We start from the raw sequence: 24,943 nt of genomic DNA on the forward strand, positions 1-24,943 counted from the left end.
GCCTTTTTTGCATTGCAGTTGTCACATTACTACAGTTTCAGTAATAATAATAATAATAATAATAATAATAATAATAATAATAATAATAATAATAATAATAATAATAATAATAATAATGGTACTGACTAAAAAGTCTTGTTCCAGAAACTAAAAATTTTTGTTTTGATGAATCTTGTGTGTTCCTGTCTTATGTATCCTTTTAACTTTTTTGATGCAATATTCCCATTCTCAAAAGGTGGGAATGAATGAAGCTTTGCACAGGAACGTCCTTGAAAATCGATCCATGAACAAAAATATATCCTTCAAATGACTAACATAGGGCTTTGCTTTACCCTTGCAAACCGCTGACTGTTTAACTCAACTTCAGCAAGAACACCTTTGAGGGAATGGCATGTGGAGAGAGAGAGAGAGAGAGAGAGAGAGAGAGAGAGAGAGAGAGAGAGAGAGAGAGAGAGAGAGAGAGAGAGAGAGAGAAGGATGAATAAGAGAAGAAACGGACATCCTCAAAGCGTAGTTCATTGCCACTTTTGAGAATGGGATCAGTGCTTCCTGAAACTTCTAAGGATATTTAAGCCAGCAATATAGAAGAGGCACCATATCAAGGGGGGCTATTTTCCAATCACAATAATACTGTTACTAAAGTTTATACAGCTTATGCTGTGCTACTAACACAGCTTCTACTACTACTACTAATACTACTACTACTACTACTGCAACTGCTACTCCTGGCAAGAACAATACCAACACTGGCCTCGTTGTTGGTTCAAAAGTTAAGTCAGCCTGCCATGAGAAACGTCATAATAGACCCATATGATAGTACAGTACAGTCCCAAGTGCCATATTTAGAAATGACAAAAGGATGGAATTAAAAAATATGATTTGATTACTTCCTAAATCCCACGCAAATGACACCTATCAACACTACCAAAAGCAGAGCTGAAAGTCACATCAGTTATATAATATCCACAATGTCATCTCCTCATGGTTTTATCCTCTAAAGCTGATTTCTTCATATATTCATTCATGGATTTGTTATCTAAACTATAGATCACAGTGAGGAACGAAAGCCAACTATGAGGGTTACAAATTGTTACTCCCTTAGTATATTTTCACTCATAATCAATCTCTTCAAAGCTTGCTTATCACGATTGTGACATTTCTAATAAAAATAATATTAATATCAAACGCAGGCAACCATAAAAGTAATCACACAGCTTCTTGAAAGGCACAAAGTTTTGAAAGCATAAATGCACGTGGTCAAGCTTTTGTACTCCTGTCTCGCTTCACTGCTATTTCCCACTATTTTATTGCTTGGGTGCATCAAATATTTCGTAAAGTGACTCGTATAAAGTTAAAATATCTATATGCATGAAATGAAATTCTGAATATGTTCAGGTTTGTGACAGTATGAAAACCAGACGTATCAAGGCCTTTCCTGGTAATGCAATTGATTCAAGCAAAATCTCAGATATAACACTGTAATGTTCATACTCTTATGAATATGTCCAGCACATTTCAGTATCCTTTTCTCTCAAGGAATCACTTCTTTGACATTTCACTGTTACTTTCATTTGAAAAATATATTTTTAACTTTGCCTGTGGAGTCACAGAATCCATCAACTTTCAGTGTTCATTGTCCCTTAGAGAAATCAGTGCCAACATAATCTGATGTTCTCTTTCTCTGAAACAGTTCTAAGCCATTTCGAGGCTTTCTCTTTATAGAAATAGAAGCTACACACGTCACTGTTCTCTTTGAAAAATAAGAACCATCACTCTTTAACATTTTTATAGAAATTACTTCCATGCCATTTCGCTACCACTTTCTCTTTAAAAAAAATAAAATCCATATATTTCACTGCTCTTCTTCGAAAAATAAGATAAGATCCACAACTCTTCAATGTTCTTTCCCTCTGATTAAAACAGTTTTGACTCGGTACTATTCTACCTCTTTGAGAAATAAATTAAATGCTTTATTGTCCTTTTTCATTTAAGACAAATCCAAGTCTTATCAGTGTCCTTCCTCTCTGGAAAAAATTAATGAATTTTCACACTTCGTTCGCATTGGAAAACAATTTTATAGTTTTCTTACTTTTGTTGACACTTCACAGCTCTAAAAAAACATAATTTTATAGTTTTTCTTACTTTTGTTGACACTTCACAGCTCTAATAGTTTTCTTACTTTTGTTGACACTTCACAGCTCTAAAAAACATTATTTCATAGTTTTCTTACTTTTGTTGACACTTCACAGCTCTATCACTGAAACCACAGATTTTATGACAACACTTTTTCCTCATTTAAAATTCCAGTTCATTCACTTTTCAGTGTGCTCATCACTGAAGCCCGCACAGTGTTCTGTTTGAATTAATCAGATAATACAACTACTTTTTATATCTAAATCAATCAATCCACAATTTCCTTTGCTCTGCACTTCTGAACATGCTTCATTGCACTTACTTATTCTCTTTAGTTTAGGTCTTTTTCTGAGTTTTTTTTTTCTACATAACATTTCAATGTGTTCTATTTTTCTCCTCGAAGTAATACATTCTCGCCTGCCAAATCGGGGCATTGTCATTGTAGGGAAAATACCCAGGGACGGGGAGCGTCGCGCTGAGTATGATGCCGACGGCGATCAGGACGAGGTAGACCAACAGCGAGGCCCACCAGCAATACTTCTCCCACTTCTTCTTCTCGAAATTCCTGAGAATGTAGGTTCCGACGGTCATGCCTGCGATCGCACCGCCCAGATGCGCCGCGTGGCCGGTCTGCAACGGAAAGGGATTTATTCCTTTTTGGGGAGTGATTGTTTTTCGAGACAAATAGCAATCACCTTGAGGGACCTCCTACTGATGAGTTGTTTTCCTTATGGAGACAAATAGCAATCACCTTGAGGGACCTCCTACTGATAGGAGTTTTATGCTATTCCTTATGGAGTGACTGTTTTTCGAGGCAAATAGCAATCACTTTGAGGGACCTCCTGCTGATAGGAGTTTTATGCTATTCCTTATGGAGTGATTGTTTTTCAGGGCAAATAGCAATCACCTTGAGGGACCTCCTACTGATAGGAGTCTTATGCTATTCCTTATGGAGTGACTGTTTTTCGAGGCAAATAGCAATCACCTTGAGGGACCTCCTACTGACAGGAGCCTTATGCTACTATTCCTTCTCTCTCCAGGCAGCAGTAATCGAGACTGATTTGGTTAAGTATGCCTCCCGTCACCTTTAAAGAAAAATAGAAACAACACAGATGCCGTCCATCGAGATTTGATTTGGTCAAATATGCCCCTCTTCGCCTTTAAAAGATAAATAGAAAAGATGAGCTGTCCACTGACGGTGTTCTTACAGATTTGCCTCATCCTCTTCTTGAAAGGACCTACATGGATTTGGGCAGAAATGTCCTTCTCCAACTCGTCCCCACAAGCAATGTTACTGAAGCATTTGCAAAATATTACAGTAGTGGACAAATTCTTATGGAAAAGAAATTCATGCACAGTTTTTTTTTTTTTTTTTTGAGAACATATCATTTTAGATAATGGTGATACACAAAAACCTTTAAAAGATATTTTTTTTCCTGAAGGTGGGAAGGTGTTGTTATAATTGTATTTTTCTCTGAAACACGTAGGATACAAACGAGAATTAAGTCTTCTGGGGGAGCAGGCCATATTTTTCTTTCCCCCTTCCACGCATAAGATAAAGCGAGAACAGCTGGAACTTGGCAGGATAATAGGAAAGATTTGCCTCTAGAAAGCACCATGCTATGGGAAACCTGCTTTAGTTAGCTAGTTAGCAGAACTTTGAAAATAGCAATATTATTTCCGCCTGACATGTTTTTGACCATCCATGACAGGGCGTAAAATTGAATCCTTAATGATGTGGATACATCTAGAAGGAGCAAGGTAATACGATGCCTATTCCTTTGACATTCTTCATCAATCAAGGCCAACAAACCTTCTTGCAGAACCTGAATATATTCATAAGACTATAAAGAACACTGCATTAATCAGCTTACGCTAATCAACCCCTGTACTTCCTATTTAAGAGCACATTAGTGTTTCATCGAATATAACCAGTACGTTCTTGCAGATATAACTTATATTCTATAGCAGGAATGGAACTGAGTATAAAATTTAGCCCAAAGGTCCAGCGCTGGGACCTATTAGGTCATTCATCGCTGAAAGGGAAATTGAGAGTAATGGAGGTTTTAAATGTAACAGGAGGAAAACCTCGCAGCTGCACCATGAAACAACTATTAGCAGAAGGTGGAAAGTAAGCTGGAAGAAAAAGAATAGAAACGGAGGTACAGTAAAAGGAATGAAGGGGGTTGCAGCTAGAGGCCAAAGGGACACCGCAAAGAACCTTAAGTAATGCCTACAGCGCACTGCCTGAGGTGCACTGATGGCACTAGCCCGTATATGGTAACTACTTACCCGGCTACCAACATACACCAACAAACCCCTGCACTCCTAAATAAAAATAAAAACACTCATTCCTAAAAATACATTTATTAAGTCATCCCTCACCCAGAGGACCTAATCCTTACAAGAGTCACCTCACCTTTGTCTTATTTCCATTGAAGTATATGTCCCACACGGCAAATCCCACGTCGCTGAAGCTCAGCACGATGATGACCACGAGCTGAAGCCACCGGAATTCCATTTGGGACCAGTTCTGAAAAAAAAAAAAAGTTGCCTCACTCTCCTTCTTCATTTAGGAAATTTAAAAAATAAATGTTTCATCACTCTTCGTTTTTAAGGGAATCATTGATTTGAAATATAAGACTGCACGATGAAAGATTCCTCATCTTCTTCTTCTTCTTCTTTTTGGGGGAATTACTGATTTACAATATAAGACAACCTGATAAAAGATGTGTATTTGTTTAAGATGTGTCGGGAAAGATATTATTTATTATAAAATACCTAAATTTCTGAAAATTAAAAATTTCTGATCATATTTTTCTGGGGGGCTAGATTTACATAAAATTGCATCACTCTTCTTATTATTTTTACAGAATTATTAATTTAAATATAAGATTGCATGATACAAGATGTTTGTTTTTACTTGAGGAATTTCTGGAAATATATGCTAAGTAAAATACCTAAATTTCTGAAAATGAAAAGTAAAGAAAATTTTGATTACATTTTTCCTAAGTTCTAGATTAACAGTACACTTCTTATGCCATTAATACAACGATTCTACCTGCAATTGCACGGAATGCCTCGTAATACCGTTACACCTAATGATACTTTTCACTGATTCCGGGTTATTTCATAAAAACAAAGCAGAATCGGAAAAAAATTATTCTGACTTAAAATCACTAATATCAGCGCATTACACAAATGCGTATTTTAAATACTATCAGAGTATTTGATACTACTGATAGGCACTGTTAACGTAGTGTTATAATGCAAGAAGGAACAACAACTAACCTGAATGACTAAACGAAACCTGTATCTGATATTACTAACCGTCAGTTAACTGAGCAGTGTAGCAACGGCAAGAATGAAAACTAACTTAACTGACTTAACAATACCTGGATTGCAATATCATAATAAACATAAAATAAAAAGTGACTTAAAACCTCTATCATCGGTCACCAGTACTCACGCCTGGGCTCCAAAAAAAAAATGAGAAAAAGAAGAATAAAAACAAAACAATCGAATCCAGATTATCTGAAACCCTTACCATCAGCATGTTACCCAAGTGGGCGTATTCCACGGAGAAGACACCAGCCGAGGCTCCCGCCAGAAAAGAGTCGGGGTCCGAGATGGACTGGGCCAAAGCCCCGAAGAGCACACCTGACAGGTAGATGGTGCCGATCCTCCACCACCCGTGCACCACCTCCAGAATGATGCCCAGGACAAACTGGACCACGAGGTTGTTGATGAGGTGCATGTACCTGGAAAAGATGCTCTGGTTAATATAAGCTACATTGGCTGGAATATATATATATATATATATATATATATATATATATATATATATATATATATATATATATAAAATATATGAATTTCTATCACATCACCCTGATTCATATACAAGCATTAAGCTACAAATGTCCTTTAATATCAATTCGCTCTACCTCGGAAATAATATATTTTCATATATGTTGCCTGAAGGAGAATTTTTTAGTTGATAAGTTCGTCGTCTCGTGGGATCGAACCACGGAAGAACAAGAACTCAGGACTACAGTGACGCTTCAACCATATAGCCTTGTGGTTTAAGGCGTCACTGTAGTCCTGAGTTCTTGTCTTCCGTGGTTCGAGCCCACGAGACCACGAACTTATCATCAACAAAAAAATTACCCTTCGGGTAACATATATGAAAATATATTATTTCCGAGGTAGAGCGAATTGGATATTAAAGGACATTTGTAGCTTAATGCTTGTGTGTGTGTGTGTGTGTGTGTGTGTGTGTGTGTGTGTGTGTGTGTGTGTGTGTGTTCCCAACAGCGAGCAGAGTGATCTGGAGGCGTTACAAGATGTAGTGTCATAAGACTGAGGATTTCATCTCTATTGGCTAGCTGATGGAGCTCAGAATGGGGAAGGGTCCAACCCTGGTAAAAATAAACCCCCATTCGATGACGCTCTGTTAGCAGTGATGCCCTAATGCCCTAGGGGTGAGATCACTTGTAGCCGTCAAAGGCCCCATATATATAATATAATATATATAATATATATATATATATATATATATATATATATATATATATATATATATATGTGTGTGTGTGTGTGTATATATAATGGAACTATATTTCAAAGTACCAATAAAAAGCAGATATTCACTGAAACATTGGTACTGTACTAATGACAACAATATAAGCTATACTGAGTGGCACTATATTTCAAATTATTGTTAAAACAGCAGATATTTCCTAAAACACTGTACTGATGACAACAATATAGACCAAGGTATCTAACAGTCTTTTTGCAATCAGTTTTAGGGCTAAATCACTCTTTTATCTTTATAAATACTGCCAGATAAGAATATGAAATTTTAAAAACTGGCTGTGGACTAGCAATTCGTTTTCTCACAAAAACATCACCGGTAAAGACAATCGAAGTGGTCTGAAAAAATCAGATCTCAAGCACAATCATACTACAGGTACCATGAAAAATTTGACAATGTTTCTAAATCAAGTTTCATTCTTATTTTTCTTCACTTGCGTACAATCAATATAATCACTTCTGATTATTAATTCTCGAGTGCATATTCATGATTGTAAAGCTGTAAAGTTAGAGATTGGAACTCAATGCGAATGAGATGTAACTAGGGATATATGTAAATTCCTGAGAGGCATTTTGTCCATTTGTCCTAATAATGAAGATGCACATAACTGTCGTTTATATATGTATACATATTTACTTCATTATTTATGTGCAATTTCTAACTCCGTTTTACTGCATTTCCAACCTTTGGATTCAGTTATCCTATTTTTCGCATGAAAGTTGGCTTGGCAAGTTAATGGCCTTTCTGGCCTGTTCTAGTTATATACAAATATCACGAATATAATAGTAATAATTTGCAGAATACGTCAGTTTGGAGTTAAATAAATTAAGTTATACTGTGTAAAAATTAAGTATACAGAATACTGATTAACAGCTTTGGAGTTAAATTTTAAAACCAGTTGGTTACTTAGCAACGGGACCTTATAATCCGAACCACATTATAGCGAGAAATGAACTATCACCAGAAATAAATTCCTCTAACTCTTCATCAGCCGGCCGGAGACTCGAACTCGGGCCTATGCTAGTCCACAGCTCTACCGACTCACTCAACGAAGAGCTAGTTATACTGTGTAAATTAAGTTCACTAGTTGTACTACAGGGTGTACCGCCAATAAATTCTGTCACTCTTACCCTCTAAGTTTAGTTTGGGTTGGGTCGTTTTGGGATAGCGGCTTTGCTTTTCAAGCAACGAACCCTAAAAACTTTAATTTTTATCCTATTTCAGTAATGTAATCACTTGTCAGAACATAAGTAGTCCGCAATCAAGTTCAACCATGCATCTCTCAACCCTTATTTTTGGAAATTCAATCGCTCTAATTGGAATAAGTAACGTTATTCAGCGAAAATAAGCACAAGAAGCAAATAAAATGAAAAGAGCTTTAAAAACAAATTTACTTGTTTCCAAAGTCACCCTTCCAAATATTTGCAGTTTTCTGTTGACTTATACGCGTCAACACTTATAGAAAACGGCTCCTCAAGTACAATGTAAACTAAACTAAAATGAATTAAAGGCCAGAACACCTATAGTTTTTACTCGTGTAGTGTGTGTAGTGCTGTTTATATTCAGCTATATCTAAAGTCATATTAACTTGTAATTCTCAAAAACAATCTATCCAGGATAGATCGATGTCTTTATACATAGCAGAACATCGAACTTTTTCCACATTTTTTTTTTTTTTTACGGTTTCAAGCAAATATCAACACTTACGTGTGACACTCACCCAGAATGGATCAAGGCATATGACAGGTATCTCCAGCACTCATATCGTCTTCTGGGGTGGTAGATAAGAGGTGAATAGACTGGCGCTGGTCCAGCAGCCTTCATGGGCTCTCCCATGTCTACCATGTAGTAGACGAAAACGCCTGTCTGCAATTGGTGGAAACTTACTCATTCTGCAAGACTGGACCGTGTACTAAACTTAGTCCCGAGGTGTACAAAAGGTGATTATAAACTAAAAACAAATCTGGTCGGTGAAATAATTATCTGAGTGGAATACACAATGTTAAATCTTATGTGTGATTAGCATGGGACAACTATTTTTAGAACCAGGCTGTAGAAATGACCTTGGTCTTATTAATATAACTATATATATATATATATATATATATATATATATATATATATATATATATATATATATATATATATATATATATATATATATATATATATATATATATATATATATATATATATATATATATATATATATATATATATATATATATATATATATATATATATATATATATATATATATATATATATATATACATATATACATACACACATACATTATAAAAAAATTACGGTCAACACACGTAAACACAAGCCGAAAAATAACCTAAATAATAATCTTACCTCTACCAAGGTCGCAAGGACCATGAAGAAAGGAGGCGGACAACAGGAGTAATTCTGAAAGTAGCTCCTCTTCTCGACCGTTCTCTCATTTCTAGGGATTATTGTCATCGCAGCTCTGCTGAACGTGTCCCGTCCTCTGGAACGTGTCGACGCAGCTTCGGCCTGGTGGTAAAAGAACGGCAGAGATCGTTTGTACATGAATGTTTATTTTCTTTAATTCTGATTCTACAGCAGTGGTCTTTTAAAACGCATTTTGGTTTTGGCATGGGGTTTTATGAGGTCTGAATTATGAACGTGATTTACAAACACTAACTTACAAAATTCAAGGCCCCTTCTTTGCCATATGAAAGCCTTAGCAACTAACGATGATCGTAACCTTACTGTTTCAAGAATGTAAGCAGAGGACAAGAAAAATATTAAAATCTGGGTATCTACAGCACAACTGGTTACATAGCACAATGGGGGCGGGGTAGGGGATGCCTTTGGCAGACAACTGCTTAGAAAATACTTCGAGATCAAGTGTCACATCACGTACCTATAGACAATCTTTTAATATAACTATACTGTTAATTTAGCTAATTAAAACACTGTAATGCAACAGTGCTATCTAGGCCAAAAGTACTCGTCTCTACGTATGGGCAATCAGCTTTTTCATTCTCCCATCTTTTTTCCCCGTCTGCTACAAGCCTAGGCAAGTGAGAGCACTACTGTGATACCCATACCACCAGCTTTCTAAAATAATGAAGAAAAAACTGTAGAAATAAAAAAAGTAAAATAATTAGGGGGGTCTCTTGTTGAGAAAACTGACTCCAATTTCTTCCGTCAAATCCCTATCATACTTTGCACCTTTCAAGTTACTTAACCTATTTCATTTTTTATGTTATTTATTGATGTATTTCCTTATTTATTTGTTTATTTACGAACTTCATGTACTCGGTCAAATCACTGTCATCCTTTGTACCTTTCAAGTTACTTACTTTATTTTATTTATGTTAATTCATTTCATTTATCTATTTATTTAATCATTCATTTACTTATCTGTCAAATCACGCATGAACTTACGAACTTCATGTACTCGTCGTAATCCAAATACCCGTCCTCGTTCTCGTCCGCCTTATGAAGGAGCTCGATGACCAGGGCGTTGGGCATCCTGTCGGACTCCTCCGTCAGCAGGGACTCCTTCACCTGCTGCATGGGTATCTTCTTGTCCTTCTTGATGTCCTGACGATTCCAGAACTCGTGAGCCTTGACCAGGATCCATTTGGGAATGGGGGTCATCTGCCAAGGAATCGAGTAAGCTTAAAATGATGGAAAAAGAAAATACAGATGTCTGGGTGATCGGAAGCGAAATAAAACAAACATTGTCTGGAATGCACCCTAAACGATAATATCATCTGCAATAACAGAACAGTACAGAAAAGAATATAGAATTCGGGCCAAAGGCCAAGCGCTTGGGCCTATGAGGTCATTCAGCGCTGAAACGGAAACTGACAGTAAAGAAGGTTTGAAAGGTGTGACAGGAGGAAAACCTCACAGTTGCACTATGAATTGCTAGGAGAGGGTGGAAAGTAAGACGGAAGACAATACGAATGGAGGTACAGTAAAGGGAATGAAAGGGACTGCAGCTAGGGACCGAAGGCACGCTGCAAAGAACCTTAAGTAATGCCCACAGTGCACCGCATGAGGTGTACTGAGGCACCATCCCTCTACGGAGGATTAGTAAACATAAATAATGCAAGATAGAACCTAATAAGTGACACGGTGTTGAAAATCATCACACACGGATTGGTGAATTGCTAGATCAGGAATAAAATAAAGAATTAGAAGCAAGTGCTTTAACTGAGAAAAAGTAAATAAACACGTCTAGGTGATCCGAAGAAAAATCAATATTATCTGGATTGTGTTTAAAAGAAAAAGACGATAAACGATACATATCATCTGAAATAATGCAAGTGAAAGACGAGAATGTAGGGAAAGGCAATAAACAGCCTAATGTGGGTCGAGCAAATAAAATGCAAATTTCATTTCTGAATAAAAGTTTCCGGTAAACATTTTGTCATTCTCATCGAATAAAACCTGAAGGGGTTAAGTGCGAAACAAACAAAATATCATAGGATTAGGAACTTTATGTAAACATGATTCTAGATAGCAAAGTAATTCTAACTACGCCTTTGCGATAAACAATTCTTGATGATTTAATTTCTGTGATGGATTTGCTACACTTTAGCTAGACAGAGAAATAAAATAAATCAATTATGTAATGGCTGAAAATCGTAGGTTCTAACTTGATTTTTTACTCTATTTTGTAATGATATATTTTGTAACGATATAGATTTTGCCTTGTATTTTTTTTAAACAAGTTTCAATCCCTTTTGCTTCTTTTAGATGTATTTTTGTGATTATCAAACACTGCACGTGTCCCTATTCCTTAGGAAAAAAGTCATTTCACATTCAAATAACCACAAATGGCAACAGTAACAAGGCCAGACCTAGCGTGTCGTAAAAATGGCAGGCCATACTCACTTCACCCACCGATTCCATAGGTTCGATTCGCGCCATGTTGAATGACTTTGCAAAAGTCCGGATCACTGCGTGAATATTATTCTTCAAGTTTCCAGTCACTTTTCGTTAAGGTGAAGAGACAGAGAGACATTCTCAGTTGCCAGAAGGTACGGAACGATGGAGTCCTCTTGAATGCTGTTCTTTTAATGGAGAGGAAATTGGAGGTGGTTTCGTCTCTTGCAATTCAAGATAAAATTAGTCTTCATATCATATTATTTGTTAAAGTGGTTTCTGGTCTTTTACTGAATGTCGGGTAGACAGAAGCTTCCAACATCAGCTGCTGCGATAACAGTAAAGAATATCTGACTATTGCTGATTTTGCAGGCCACTGGTATTTCCGTCTTAAACGTTGGAGTAGCTTGAAACGTAAATCCTGAAAGAAAGAAAGAAGGTATAAAGTCAGTTTGTTACATTTGAAATAAATGGAAGCTTGGAAAAATTTAGTTACATTTAAATTACTAATATTATTACGTGAAGATTATACATACATATATTATACATATACTGTATGAATGTATGCATACGTACATTATATATACTCTGTGAATGTACTCGTATGTATATATGTATGTATGCAAGTGTATGTATGTATGCAAGTGTATATATATGTATATATATATATATATATATATATATATATATATATATATATATATATATATATATATATATGTGTGTGTGTGTGTGTGTGTGTGTACAGTAAACACACACAGACATTATATATATATATATATATATATATATATATATATATATATATATATATATATATATATATATATATTGCTTTCCATAACTCAACAACTTAAAATTTTCCTTAAAAAGTCATATAAAATAAACAGAGAAATTTCCAATAAGAAACCGTATTTCGGCCAATTCACATCACATCGGCCCTCCTCTCTGCGGAAACGAAAACAAAGCGACATGCAGGCAATATTTACATGGGGTCAGATAGTGTACAAACCGAATCAGTATAAGGAGTTCCAACCGGATTTGCTCTCTCCCAAAGCAGAATTCAATTAACCTCCAAGAACACAACACAAGGAACATTCTGGAAGGAAGCAGATCCGGCTGGAACGTCTTAACACTTGTACAGTCTACGTAGGCTATACACTATCTGACCCCCTATAAATATTGCTAATGGAGCATCGGTGCATTGACCGAAATATAGTGGCTTACAATATTTCTTCTTCTTTAACGGGCCTTTTAAAGAAAGAGATTATATATATATATATATATATATATATATATATATATATATATATATATATATATATATATATATATATATATATATATATATATATATATAAACATATATATATATATATATATATATATATATATATATATATATATATATATATATATATAAACAAACATAATATATATATATATATATAAACAAACATACACATATATATATATATAGTATATATATATATATATATATATATATATATGTGTGTGTATGTATGTATGATATATACTGTATATATATATTATGTACTGTATATATGTGTGTGCGTGTCTTGTACAACTACACAGTACGCTCCACAGCTTACCTCGACGAAAAGTGGTCAAAGTGGCGTATGCGTGATACTCCAGTATTAACTGTAAATAATCGATCTAATCAAACTTAAACGTGCAGTTTTTCTGCACTTTAATTGGAGATTTGTATTTGAGCCTTTATGGTCAAGGTTAGACTATGCTGCTTGCTTACTTGGGTCTTCGTACGTATAAAAAGCTTTTGTCCTTTATTATTATCATTATTATTATTATTATTTTTATTCTATTTTATTATTATTATTATTCGTATTATTATTATTAAATTCTAGATTTTGTCTACAATTATTATTATTATTATTATTATTATTATTATTATTATTATTATTATTATTATTATTATTATTATTATTATTATTATTATTATTATTATATTAAAATCTGGACACACAGAAAAAGCGTAAAGAGACCATTCATTTGTTAAGCAAGCTGTCGCAGAAGAGAATATTCGTGTGTGAAAAATAAAAGCGTTTTTCAATTACTTCCATAGCCTGACAAAAAAAAAAAAATTAATAACACTAGAGTGTCAAATAACCAATCATACTGAAACCGTGAAACTTACACAAAAGGTATAATTTTTTTCCCATCAATATTAGTGCTTGCAAATTCATGCGCGTAACTTACGTTCTGCACGAGTTTAATCTATGAGGATACGCTTTAGGTATTGCTTGGTGCTTGCAACCATGTTTGCAACCTATTTTTATAATTATAAGAGTTTAATTACTTACGATAATGGTATAAAATCAAGCTCGTAATGGTTTTAAAGAAAAGCTTATTTTTTACTTTTAAATAAACTGAATTTTAAAAAAAAAAAATTAATGTTTGGGATTTTCAGTATCGTAGATAAGTTCCTCTTCAAAAGAAAAAAATTATGAGGAATACTATTATTATCATTATTATTATTCAGAAGACGGAACCTTATTCCTATGGAATAAGCCAACAGTGGTCACTGACTGTAAATTAAAGCTTCCAAAGAATACGGTGTTCATCTGAAAGAAATGACAGAAGGTAATAGGAGATACAAAAAGGAAGACATAAATAAGCAAAAGATGAAGAAGGACGAGGAGGAGGAGGAGGAGGACGAAGTGTCTCTCTCCCCAAAGAATCTAGGAAATCTAAGAAGCAAAAGAAGCACAAGTGGCTAGGACAATCCCTCTAATTACTCAACCATAAACCCCATCGGAACAGGGGTCCTTGAAAATAGCATTTTTCTTTTCCTTTTTGTTACCTCGTTTTTTAATATCTACGATCGGGCAAGGCTTCCAAGAACCATTAAACCACGCCTCAATATTCTAGCCTGTAGAGTGCGGCGGCTCCCTTGCACAATTCGTCACGAGTGAAACGGCCGTTCTCAGGGAAACGTCAATAACAAAAGCTCAAGGCCGTGGTGGCGTGACATCTCTCAGTCACCTCTGTTCTTGCACCTGCCAGACACATGCTTTTATAATGAGCTATATTGAGTTCATGGAGGATAATAGGATAACCTTTAATATCTTCTCGACTATCCCAAGTTAAATGTATTTGCGAATGACAAAGTTCCCACCATACGATCCTATCTGTTAATTTCACTACAGAATAAAGTATTAATTTCTGTAGAATTCCTTTTCACTTTTTAAAATGTAAGGTAACACCAATGAATTTATGAGTAAAGCGTTTCTCTTGTATAATTATTTCTTTCGTACGCACAATACAATCATTTTTGTTAATTTCACTACAGAAAAAAAAATTCATTTCTGTAGAATTCCTTTTCATTAACTAAAATGTACTACCAAAGAATATGTGAATGAAACGTTTCTCTTGAATAAACCCTATTTCCACCTCTAAACTAATGAACAAAAATTATTTGCTACGGGATTCTCAAAGTTTTCCTAAGTGTTCTAATGACAGAACGTGCATACAATATGCTTATTTCACAACAGAAGTTAGCATTTCGTTGTTAAATGGTTCGTTCAGATTACTTGCATGATTCAAACGATACGTGTTCAAGAATAACACATAAAAACATTTTGTACAATAACAAAAACCACATCATTCGATAATTTGACATTGACATTCAAACAGCATTCATATATCTTTTTTTTCATGTAGCCATTTCCCTCTTTGGGGGCTGGTTTAGGAATATAATTGTATGTCTGACTTATTCATAAGAGCTAGTGCACAAAATGAAGAATAATAAGCTTGATGTGTCTGTTGGACATACTAATTTTATACGAATATCTTGAAACACTGGCGAGTTTTCTTTTTTTTTACACAACGATACTTCGCCCGTCTGTAATTACACCAATTCCCCAACGTTCGTGAGACCTCACTGGAAAGGAATTCTCAAAATGCAATCCCACCTCCTTGCTCTCTCTACCTAACGATACTTAGAAAGTCTGCAATTATTCCCCACTTCCACAGTGCTCGTGTTATGACTCGCCATATGAATTTCCAAAATTCATGGCCCACTTCGCTCTCTTATTATATAATCAATGGTTCATTTTCTTTCTTCGAGAGACTACAGAATGCTGCGAAGGATATGTTGTGGAGAACCGTAATGACTGCGTGATTCTATTCTACCGTGCATCGTGGTGGTACGAGCTCATTCCTGCGACTGCACACAGTATTGCATTAGGGTTAAATCCTGTTATGCAAAATGACTGCATAACTTCATCCTGCCCTACCGAATACTTGCATAATTTCATTGCAACACATTTTGGCTGTATAAATTCCTATCGTATAGATTGTATGATTTCATTTTAACACTTAAAAATTGGTTGCAAAATTTCACTATAACATGCGCAATTACCCTATAACGTCATTCTATAGCAAAATATAATTATGATTTTATATCACATATAAAGGCTTTATATAACTCTATCCTATATAAAGACTATATCATTCTATCATATAGGCTACAAAGGCTTATAGTCAATCATGTATAACGGCTTTGCAATATCATTATGTATGATAGCTGCATAACATACCACAAAATATGGCTCTTTAAATTTATTATCTCATATAAAGAGACTACGTTATCATTCAAACCTACATGACTAAATAACTTCACTATATCATGCAAAATTAAAGCAAGGTCAAACGACTTCTATCGAGAATTAAGGTTCTATTTCATCCTGCCAAGCGTGACAGCAAGGTCGGGCAACGACCACCTTAATCCAGGTCATTTGATTGACCTTTCTGAATTACTAGTCTAGCTATGCTTAAGAATGTCCCCCACGCCCCTTTTCACCTTGTAAGTTTCATGTAATTCATCTGAATGCTGTTCAGCCAATTTAAAAGAAATTCTCTGAAGAGACTGACAAAAATTTATAGGTAAGAAAAAAGTTAATTTATGAAATTAGCACCTTTAACAAACGTGAAATAGGGATGAGTAAAATAGTATATATGCGTGAAACGATCACAAAGAATATAAGCAAAATTAATAAAAAAAAAAAAAAATACGTAGGCCTAGATGAAAAAAGTGGAAACGCTTTCATTGCCTTCAGCCTTTGGGAAATATCTCCAACTTCGAGAATTTCATCCCTACAGTGCAATACATTTTGTTAATCAAAACTACTTTATTTAATGATCGTAAGGGATATTTGCCTATCGTAAAATCTCCGTGTAGCGTAACCTGTTTGTCTGCAAATTTAAGTTTCATGCGGTTCTATTCACGGGGTACTGCTCCTGAAAAGCACCATGACAATGTTTTATTTTTTTCATTCTAGTTCATGTTTCTTCATTGTTTTACTTCTATGTTTCTTTTTTGGGGGTGGGGTTCTATACTCCCATATGAACGTGCGCCCATGCCACATAACACAATATGAACAGCAAAACAGCCGCTACAATCGCCGGACAGAAAGAATGGCTTTTGTGTACAACAATCAGCTTGTTGCTTACTATATAAACACTGCCTTCAGTCACATCCTTCCGTGACAAACACGGCTCCGAAACCTCTTTAATCTAGATCCAAAGTACGGCTCTGTTTCCTACCTAGCGTGGCATAACAATGGACACGCATTTTACATAATAACTAAGAACATTAGAAACCTGTCAGACTGATTGGTATTCAGTACACGAACTTGCCAACGTTTGTTTTGCCGTGAGTTTGTCCTCACAATAAAATAAACTCGCTTTCAAAAGTTGCGTCATATTATGCCTGAAAGTCCTGTTCTGACGAGACGAGGTTAAGTACTTTATAACTTTTCCCACTTACTTAACGAGTCAAGAACCCCACGAGAGAGAGAGAGAGAGAGAGAGAGAGAGAGAGAGAGAGAGAGAGAGAGAGAGAGAGAGATTTCTTCATGGTGTGTCCAGTATTGTTCTGGATAGCTAAGGTAAATGTCCATTGGTCTAGCGACTCTAGCCGTGAATATTGTCATCAGCCTCTAACTTTATTGTTCACAAGAATGAATTCCACACTTGTCACTGTTGCTTACACTCAGTGTTTCGTGGAAAACAACGGAGATAGGAAGACAGCAACCTCAGAACACTGAAGTTCAAAGTTCCGAAACGATATATCTTTAAAAAGAGTCAATTCGCATTCAGTTTTCCTACTCAAATCAATAACGATATACCTTCAGCGCTTTTTTTTTTTTTTTTTTGTGAAGGTAAACAAGGTCTTCGACTCAGTGCAGGTACTACTATAATTTTTTCACAGCACTTATCCCAGAATAGCATGAGGAATTGAACAAGGACCGAACTGAGGTCACTGACCCTTCCCGAGCACGGATCTCATATCTGAGAATTCTGCCACGAAGAATGTCAGAATTAAAAAAATAAAAATCTATCTATGTTGAATGACTCATCCCGAGATTGAATCCCATATCAATGAATTTATCTTACTTAAAGGGTTAACTTTACGTAAAAAAAAGAAAAAAGAAAAAACACCCTTCAGAAACGACTGAAGAGCAGGAAAGGTCCTCATCCCTAGTAACCATAAGAGCGAGTAAAAATAGCTGTTACCAAGAGTGGCCACCTGTATACTACGCTATCCGGATTTAAGCTTGCGTGCAATCTCCTTCTCCCCCTATACAACACACACATGAATACATAGACTTTATATGTATATATATATACATATATATATAATATATATACACACATATATATATAATGCATGGATATATGGGTGTGTGTATGTGTGTGTATGTATAGTGTGAGTGAACGATAGAAGGATAAGAGGGAGAGAAAAAAAAGAAAGCACATAATAGAAACGGGAAGGGGGCGGGGGCCGGGGCCGAGCATGTACTTATGGGAAATAAAAAGTTGTCCTACAAAAATATACAAATGGAGAAATGCTGTTTATAATAAGTAAGCTCTGGGTTGCTGAAATATATATTTTGGGATTTGTTGAAGCAGAGGAGAGACCAGAGGCAGAGCTTAATGACTCAAGGCTGGAAATGGTTAGAGTGAGTTTGAGAATACAGTGAAGTGACTGCTATTAACAGGCTGAAGAGTGGAAATTGAATTGAACTGAATATAGAATTTAGGCCAAAGACCAAGCACTGGGAACCTATGAGATCATTCACCACTGAAACGGAAATTAAGAGTAAACGGGTTTGAAAGGTGTAACAGGAGGAAAACCTCAAAGCAGTTGCACTATGAATCAGTTGTTAGGAGAGGGTGGGAAGTCAAGATGGAAGAAAGAGAATATATGAAAGGAGGTACAGTAAAAGGAACGAAAGGGGCTGCAGCTAGGGACCGAAGGCACGCTGCACAGAACCTTGAGTAATGCCTACAGTGCACCCTATGAGGTGCACTGACGGCACTCGCCCCCTACGGGAGAGGAAGAATGGAAAGACACCAGGAATTGACGGTGATACAAGAGAAATGCAGTGCTGAAAATGTGAATGGATGGTTCACCAGGGGGTGAAAGGTATATTTTGACGAAGGACAGGTTCCAAAGAAATTTAGTGAGATGAATAACTGTCACGGATGAAACTAAGAATTTTGGACATAACACTACTTATAATTTTAACTGAAAAAAATAAGAGATATCTGCGCCACTTGAAGCGAAAAGGCGCTGTGTTTAAACAAGCAACCGATTGCGGAGGTCTGCTTTGCATGCAAGTTATGTGAAAAGTTTGAAAGTGAAGGAAGAACCTTGTATGGAACATTCATGAATTAAGAGAAAGCTTATGAAAGAATCAATGAGAGGCAATATAGAGACTGCTGAGAATGCAGAGCATAAGGGATAAGTTACTGAGAATAAAAAAATTATAACAGAAATGAAATGTTTGTTTATAACTTACAGGCTGGAGAGACACTGGTAGCGTAAAACTGTGCAAACACAAGGTTGTATTACATCTCCATGGCTATTTAATCTCCATGGAAGGAGTCTAGCACTGGATAATGAATAAGAAAAAGATTAATAGATGCAGGTCCAAACTTATGGAATAAGAAAATAGGTCGTAAATGGAAGGTTGAATGGTTGATGCTGACAGATTGTTTATTTTTTTAAACTCAAGGCCAAACTTGACATCGTCTACTGGCCCTCTGCAGGTATGATAAACGAAGGTACCTTGGTCGGAGACCTTTGTCTCAATTCTTTAGTAGTCCGTAAATAAAGGAATTAAGGTGCCATGCAAGTTATTATCATGAACACACAAACGATATATCAAGTTACGGAAGCAATCAATCGAACACTCATTAAGGCCTACGCTTGTTACATCCTTTACTATCAAGGCGTAATAAGCTTAGTCTCATGTTCATAAAACATATACACATGGCATGCTAACAACTGAGATTTACGAGGCTTACCATCTACAGGCATGATGTTTTTACAGATTATATTTATAGGTGGTGGATAAGCTTAATACAAATGAGAATTAAGTATGGATATTGAGTGCTAATGAAAGAAAAAACGTAGCGTCAGAAGAAATGGAAAGGAGAGAAACATGGAGATACGCAAAGGTGGTAAAAGGTTTGATCATAACATTTTGAAGGATTAGAATCGCGAGGAAAGAATAAAGGTTGGGAAGAGTGCATGATTTGGAAATGTTAAAAGGGGGAGGGAAGAAAGATCCGGTAAGCGCTGGACAGATTCTGCATGCAGCGGCTAATGTTGTGAAGGTTTTGCTGCACAAATGTCCATCCACGATTCAACAGGTAGAGTATGAATGTGTGTAGCCTATATATATATATATATATATATATATATATATATATATATATATATATATATATATATATATATATATATATATATATATATATATATATATAACTTCTTCATTTAACGTGCTTTTCCCATTTTTCATATGGGGTAAGCACGGTGCCTTCTTTTTGAGGGACTTTGATTTGGCGTTGGGGTAGGCAGTAGCCTTGATCGGCTGCCCTGCCTGACATCGCTTAGACCCTATATATAAATTTATATATATATATATATATATATATATATATATATATATATATATATATATATATATATATATATATATATATATATATCTGTGTGTGTGTGTTTGTGTGTCTGCTTGTGTATAAATATATAATGTGTGTAAATAATCGTAATTAACACATTCACATATTGCCGGTCAGGTAAAACCAAAGAAGGATAAAGAATAAAACATTCCGGGACAATTTGTCCTTGAGTGAATCATAGAGCCAGAAGACTTAATTATGAAAAAGCTTCCTACTCAAGGTAAAATGGAAATTCCTGTAAAAATCATCGAAACATGGCCTAAATTACCTGTTATCACGGAACGACCGACCGAAATACACAGAAACGGCACTATGACTAATTTCTCGTGCATAATGCAACAGTTTATACGCTCATCCCATCGTTATTAAAAAAAGGAAATTTTTCTTTATTCTGTAAGTTTTGCTGGCATAATGGACGCCGTGAATGGGTGGAAATATCTAGGAATTTCTGGCAATATTAAAATGCAAGAATAAGAGTGAAAAGGGGCGGCTGGTTTTCCAATATTCTCTCCACTATGTAAGGAATCAATAATGCCATTCCGTTGACAATAGCCCAGAGTACGCAGCTGTTTACACTTTTCTCGTCTTTTTTTTTATGAAGAAGCGGTCCATGACACTTTCTGTTCTTATTTATCCAACTGTCATATACCTATTAAAGAAACTATCTTGCTTAGGCCTATACGACATTCGTGGCCAGTGACAAAACTGTGCTTTGCATAGACTGAATAACTATCTTCGTTTTTCCAAGGGTGGAAAACCAATATAGTTACTCATTGAAAGAATTCTGTTTTAGCTACGCGATATTCGTGACCAATGATAAAATCGTGGATTGCTGACACGACTGTTGGGATGCATCGATTTTGTTCAAAAGTTATGACATAACGAGAGGAAAACAAGAGAGACAGACCACCTTGGTTAGCGTTCACGACAGGTGTCCCGCTGAACGTTATTCGTTATTATGTACACGACAGTCGTGGCACCACTGAAGGAATTCAGTCTCACATACCAGGCGGGAGTGGACGTACTAATGAAACAGGCTAATGGACTGCGTACCCGACTGACCTTCTGGAATACAATTTCTCTATCTAATGCATGTTATTGACGCTACGGCAGTCGAGTAAATAACCAATTCCTATAATTTATATTTAACGATAATATTTCCGACTCGGGTATTTGAGTACGCTAGATGTATCCTCTGTGACCGTGTCATTCCAAGTGTTTAATTATTCACCTTAGAAGGCTGGCTTCATCAAATACTGGTGACCAAAGTACTCTGACTCAAATGTAGGCCTAGTCTATGGTAAGCTAATCAAGGGTCTACGTGGCTCTAGTGCTAGATTTTTGCCTGATTAGCCGCTCACTATTATTCAAGTAAACTATTTATAAACAATTTAAACTGTAACAGAAAATTGTTTTTTATATCGGTGAGCTAACACATTTGTGTTGCATAGTAGGCCTAAGCTAATGAACCAGGATTACCTGGAAACAACTGTAATCTTAGCTGCAGTTGAGGATTACGCAATCATTTTACCACAGTAATAATGTAAATGATGCATAAATAATTTTAAAACAGTAATGACGAACTGTTTTTGACACCGTTGGGCTAATACATACTTGTGTTGCATGGTAGGCCTAGGCTAATGAACCAATGTTCCCCTGGCTACCACTGTAATCTTTGCCCTAGGCCTAATTCATCATTGATTTCTAGCAGCAGTGAAGGCTTACATAACCATTTTAACGGAGTATGAATAAAATCAATTCGCCAAGTTGTACAAAACAGCCACCTTTACCAAGCATTCCCGTAATCACATGGAATGAATCAGCTCCATCCAAGTTTTTCATTGCTTCCTACGAAACCCACACCAAAAGCAACCATCAATAAACCAACGAATATGCTAGAAACAATCCCTAACATTTCGATAACCAATACTTTATGAAAAAGTGTATTACAACAAGCACAAAAGAAGTATCCACAGAAAGCTTACGTTCGTTTAGCGTCGTAAGACGTCCACTCGACACAAGCTCAACGTCTATACTACAGCGAGCCCGCCACCAAGCAACGGTAAAGCTATGACCGCGAATCGTCGACTTCGCTTCGATCCTCGCTTATGCCACCTGCTCTTCTTAATGTACACCTGGATATGGCAGTTACTATTTACGGTTAATCGCTATATTTCATTCGGCACCTTTAAAAACATCTTACTGCATGATAGTTAATTTAGATAGGCAGTTTAGACCATGTTCCGATGGTTGCTGCAGGAATTTTTATGCTGTCCTGAGTTGAAAGCTTATCCATAATTGATTCACTTTATGTACGTGTGTCTTTATGCTCCCGTTGCCCAATTCGACATATTTGTTTATATAAACATGATTTAATCGACATTTTCTTACGAGATAGTTATGATTACCGCAGTACTATTGCCCACACATTTTTTTTTTTTCTTTACTCCCTTTTACTACAAGATCCAGTGGTTATTACTCACAAATGCTTGTTTTATCAAGGTTTCTTGAACTCAATAAAGGATGGTTATATCTCGGTATGTTGTGAATTGGCCTTTAAATTCAAGTACAGCATATACTCTGCACTGTCATGATACTCCTGTTAAGTTAGGATTACATTTCCTATTACACAAGAGGTCATCATAGACATGAATTATAAATTCCGCGCGTATTGTATGTTTTCAAACTGAACCATTCAGTTTTCTGAACGACAGTTCTTTTTGTTTCAGATCGTTTTCTGTCGCTGCATTTAGTTATAAGGAATTGCGCGATTAAAAAAAAAAAAACTCATCCACGGACAAAAGTTCACTTTTAATGATTTATTGATTTCAAACGGTTCTACGCCACTGAGACATCTATGACTCAACCGACTCACTTTGCAAGAACCATTCAAGGTTCGGAGAATGGAGTTCGCTTTCTTTTTGTTAGAGCGCTTTTTTTCAACTTACTTATTCAAATAAACAGGTAATGTTACTATGATGCTTTATTTTGTTTATGCTGGAGCCACTATCGTATGTAATCTCGTCACGGCACAGGAATGAAAACTTGAACTGTCTTATTCACGATATATCAAAATGAACGATTCATGAAAATACTCTCACAGTCTAGTGCCATGTTAATTTTAGTTTATCGTATATGCCTCTCACTGAGCGTTCCAACTATAGATAATAACAACAGTTACAGCCAAGCGTTTAATGTATAATAAAAAAAAAATCGGGGGTCGGGGGAGGGCCTTTAGTTACTCATCCGAACTTGGGGTATACGAAAGAACAACGATGGATAGGTCTAGTCACGCCACTACGCACTGACAGAACTTGTTTGAATGATCTTATGATTCAAAACACATGCACAATATAACCAGCGGTATTCTCATGACCCTCGATCACACATACAGCCTTTGAATGAGATACAGTTCTCGGAAACGCAGACTAGGCTACTGAATTTTATGTGCAATCTAGTGCAGTTACGACAACCGCACTGTTGTTCAGAAGCGGGAGACTGTTACCGCAATAATGTCGTTAAACTTGCGTCTTGGAGGTATCGGTTTATCTGCATTACTCATAGTGAGGAGATGAATCACGCCGGATGTTGGAGCTTCAAGTGAGATTACGAAAATAGGAGAATCAGCAACAGCTAAGTGAAACTAGAGGGATTGTTTATAACTTGTTACATTTAAGTTGCAGGATCAAATAGAATTGATAACACTAATAAGTGAAAAATGCGCCGAAGTTTCTTCGACATAATCGAGTTTTCTGTACAGCCGCTACAGCGTATAATCAAGGCCACCGAAAATAGATCTATCTTTCGGTGGTCTCGGTATAATGTTATATGAGCCGCGGCCCATGAAACTTTAACCACGGCCGGGTGGTGGCCTGTCCTATATCGTTGCTAGAAGCACGATTATGGCTAACTTTAACCTTCAATAAAATAAAGAAAAAACTACTGAGGCTAAAGGGCCGCAATTTGGTACGCTTGATGATTGGGGCGTGGATGATCAACATACCAATTTGCAGCCCTCTAGCCTCAGTAGCTTTTAAGATCTGAGGGTCGACAGACAAAGCCGGCGCAATAGCTTCCTTTTACAGAAAACTAAAAATGTTTAGTAAGGATCATGAAATTTGGGGCAGTAATGAAAGTAAATTGAGATTCAATACCTATAGTGATGTTATATGTTAAAATATAGAAGCCTGGTACTGGTGTCAATAGAAAGTTTTCAATTTTCAACTTTCCAAGAAGCGGCCTTAATAAATATTTTTTTTACCCTCTCACATTAATTACTGAGAAAACTGTCACAGGCTCTGGATTAAAACTTCATAGCAA

General features: G+C 36.0%; 1 protein-coding gene across 2 annotated transcripts; it reads right to left on the reverse strand.

Annotated features, from left to right (window-relative positions):
• Positions 1-1,591: 1,591 nt before the first annotated feature.
• Positions 1,592-24,134, reverse strand: LOC136830702 (rhomboid-related protein 2-like). 2 transcript variants are annotated; one of them, XM_067090465.1, is made up of 8 exons: positions 22,609-24,134; positions 11,615-12,026; positions 10,154-10,369; positions 9,092-9,253; positions 8,451-8,596; positions 5,681-5,894; positions 4,553-4,666; positions 1,592-2,763 (listed from the first exon to the last, which is right to left on the reverse strand). In XM_067090465.1, exons 2-8 carry the CDS (start codon positions 11,648-11,650, stop codon positions 2,509-2,511), a joined length of 1,143 nt encoding a protein of 380 aa, XP_066946566.1. In that variant the 5' UTR covers positions 11,651-12,026; positions 22,609-24,134; the 3' UTR covers positions 1,592-2,508. The 2 variants fall into 2 exon arrangements, with proteins under 2 accessions (XP_066946566.1, XP_066946567.1); XM_067090466.1 differs by having other exon boundaries at positions 11,624-12,026; positions 22,609-22,710.
• Between the last annotated feature and the right edge of the window lie 809 nt (positions 24,135-24,943).

The sequence above is a fragment of the Macrobrachium rosenbergii genome, chromosome 47, assembly GCF_040412425.1.
Source record: "Macrobrachium rosenbergii isolate ZJJX-2024 chromosome 47, ASM4041242v1, whole genome shotgun sequence".
In the NCBI taxonomy this organism is placed as follows: Eukaryota; Metazoa; Arthropoda; class Malacostraca; order Decapoda; family Palaemonidae; genus Macrobrachium; species Macrobrachium rosenbergii.

What these genes read in the sequence shown, in the direction of transcription:
- LOC136830702 (XM_067090465.1), bottom strand. Translation starts at nt 11,650, where the DNA reads ATGGCGCGAATCGAACCTATGGAATCGGTGGGTGAA. An exon ending in TCCTTGCGACCTTGGTAGAG is followed by an intron (nt 8,597 to 9,091) that starts GTAAGATTATTA and finishes CACCAATTGCAG; the next exon opens with ACAGGCGTTTTCGTCTACTA. An exon ending in TATGCCTTGATCCATTCTGG is followed by an intron (nt 5,895 to 8,450) that starts GTGAGTGTCACA and finishes CATCTTTTCCAG; the next exon opens with GTACATGCACCTCATCAACA.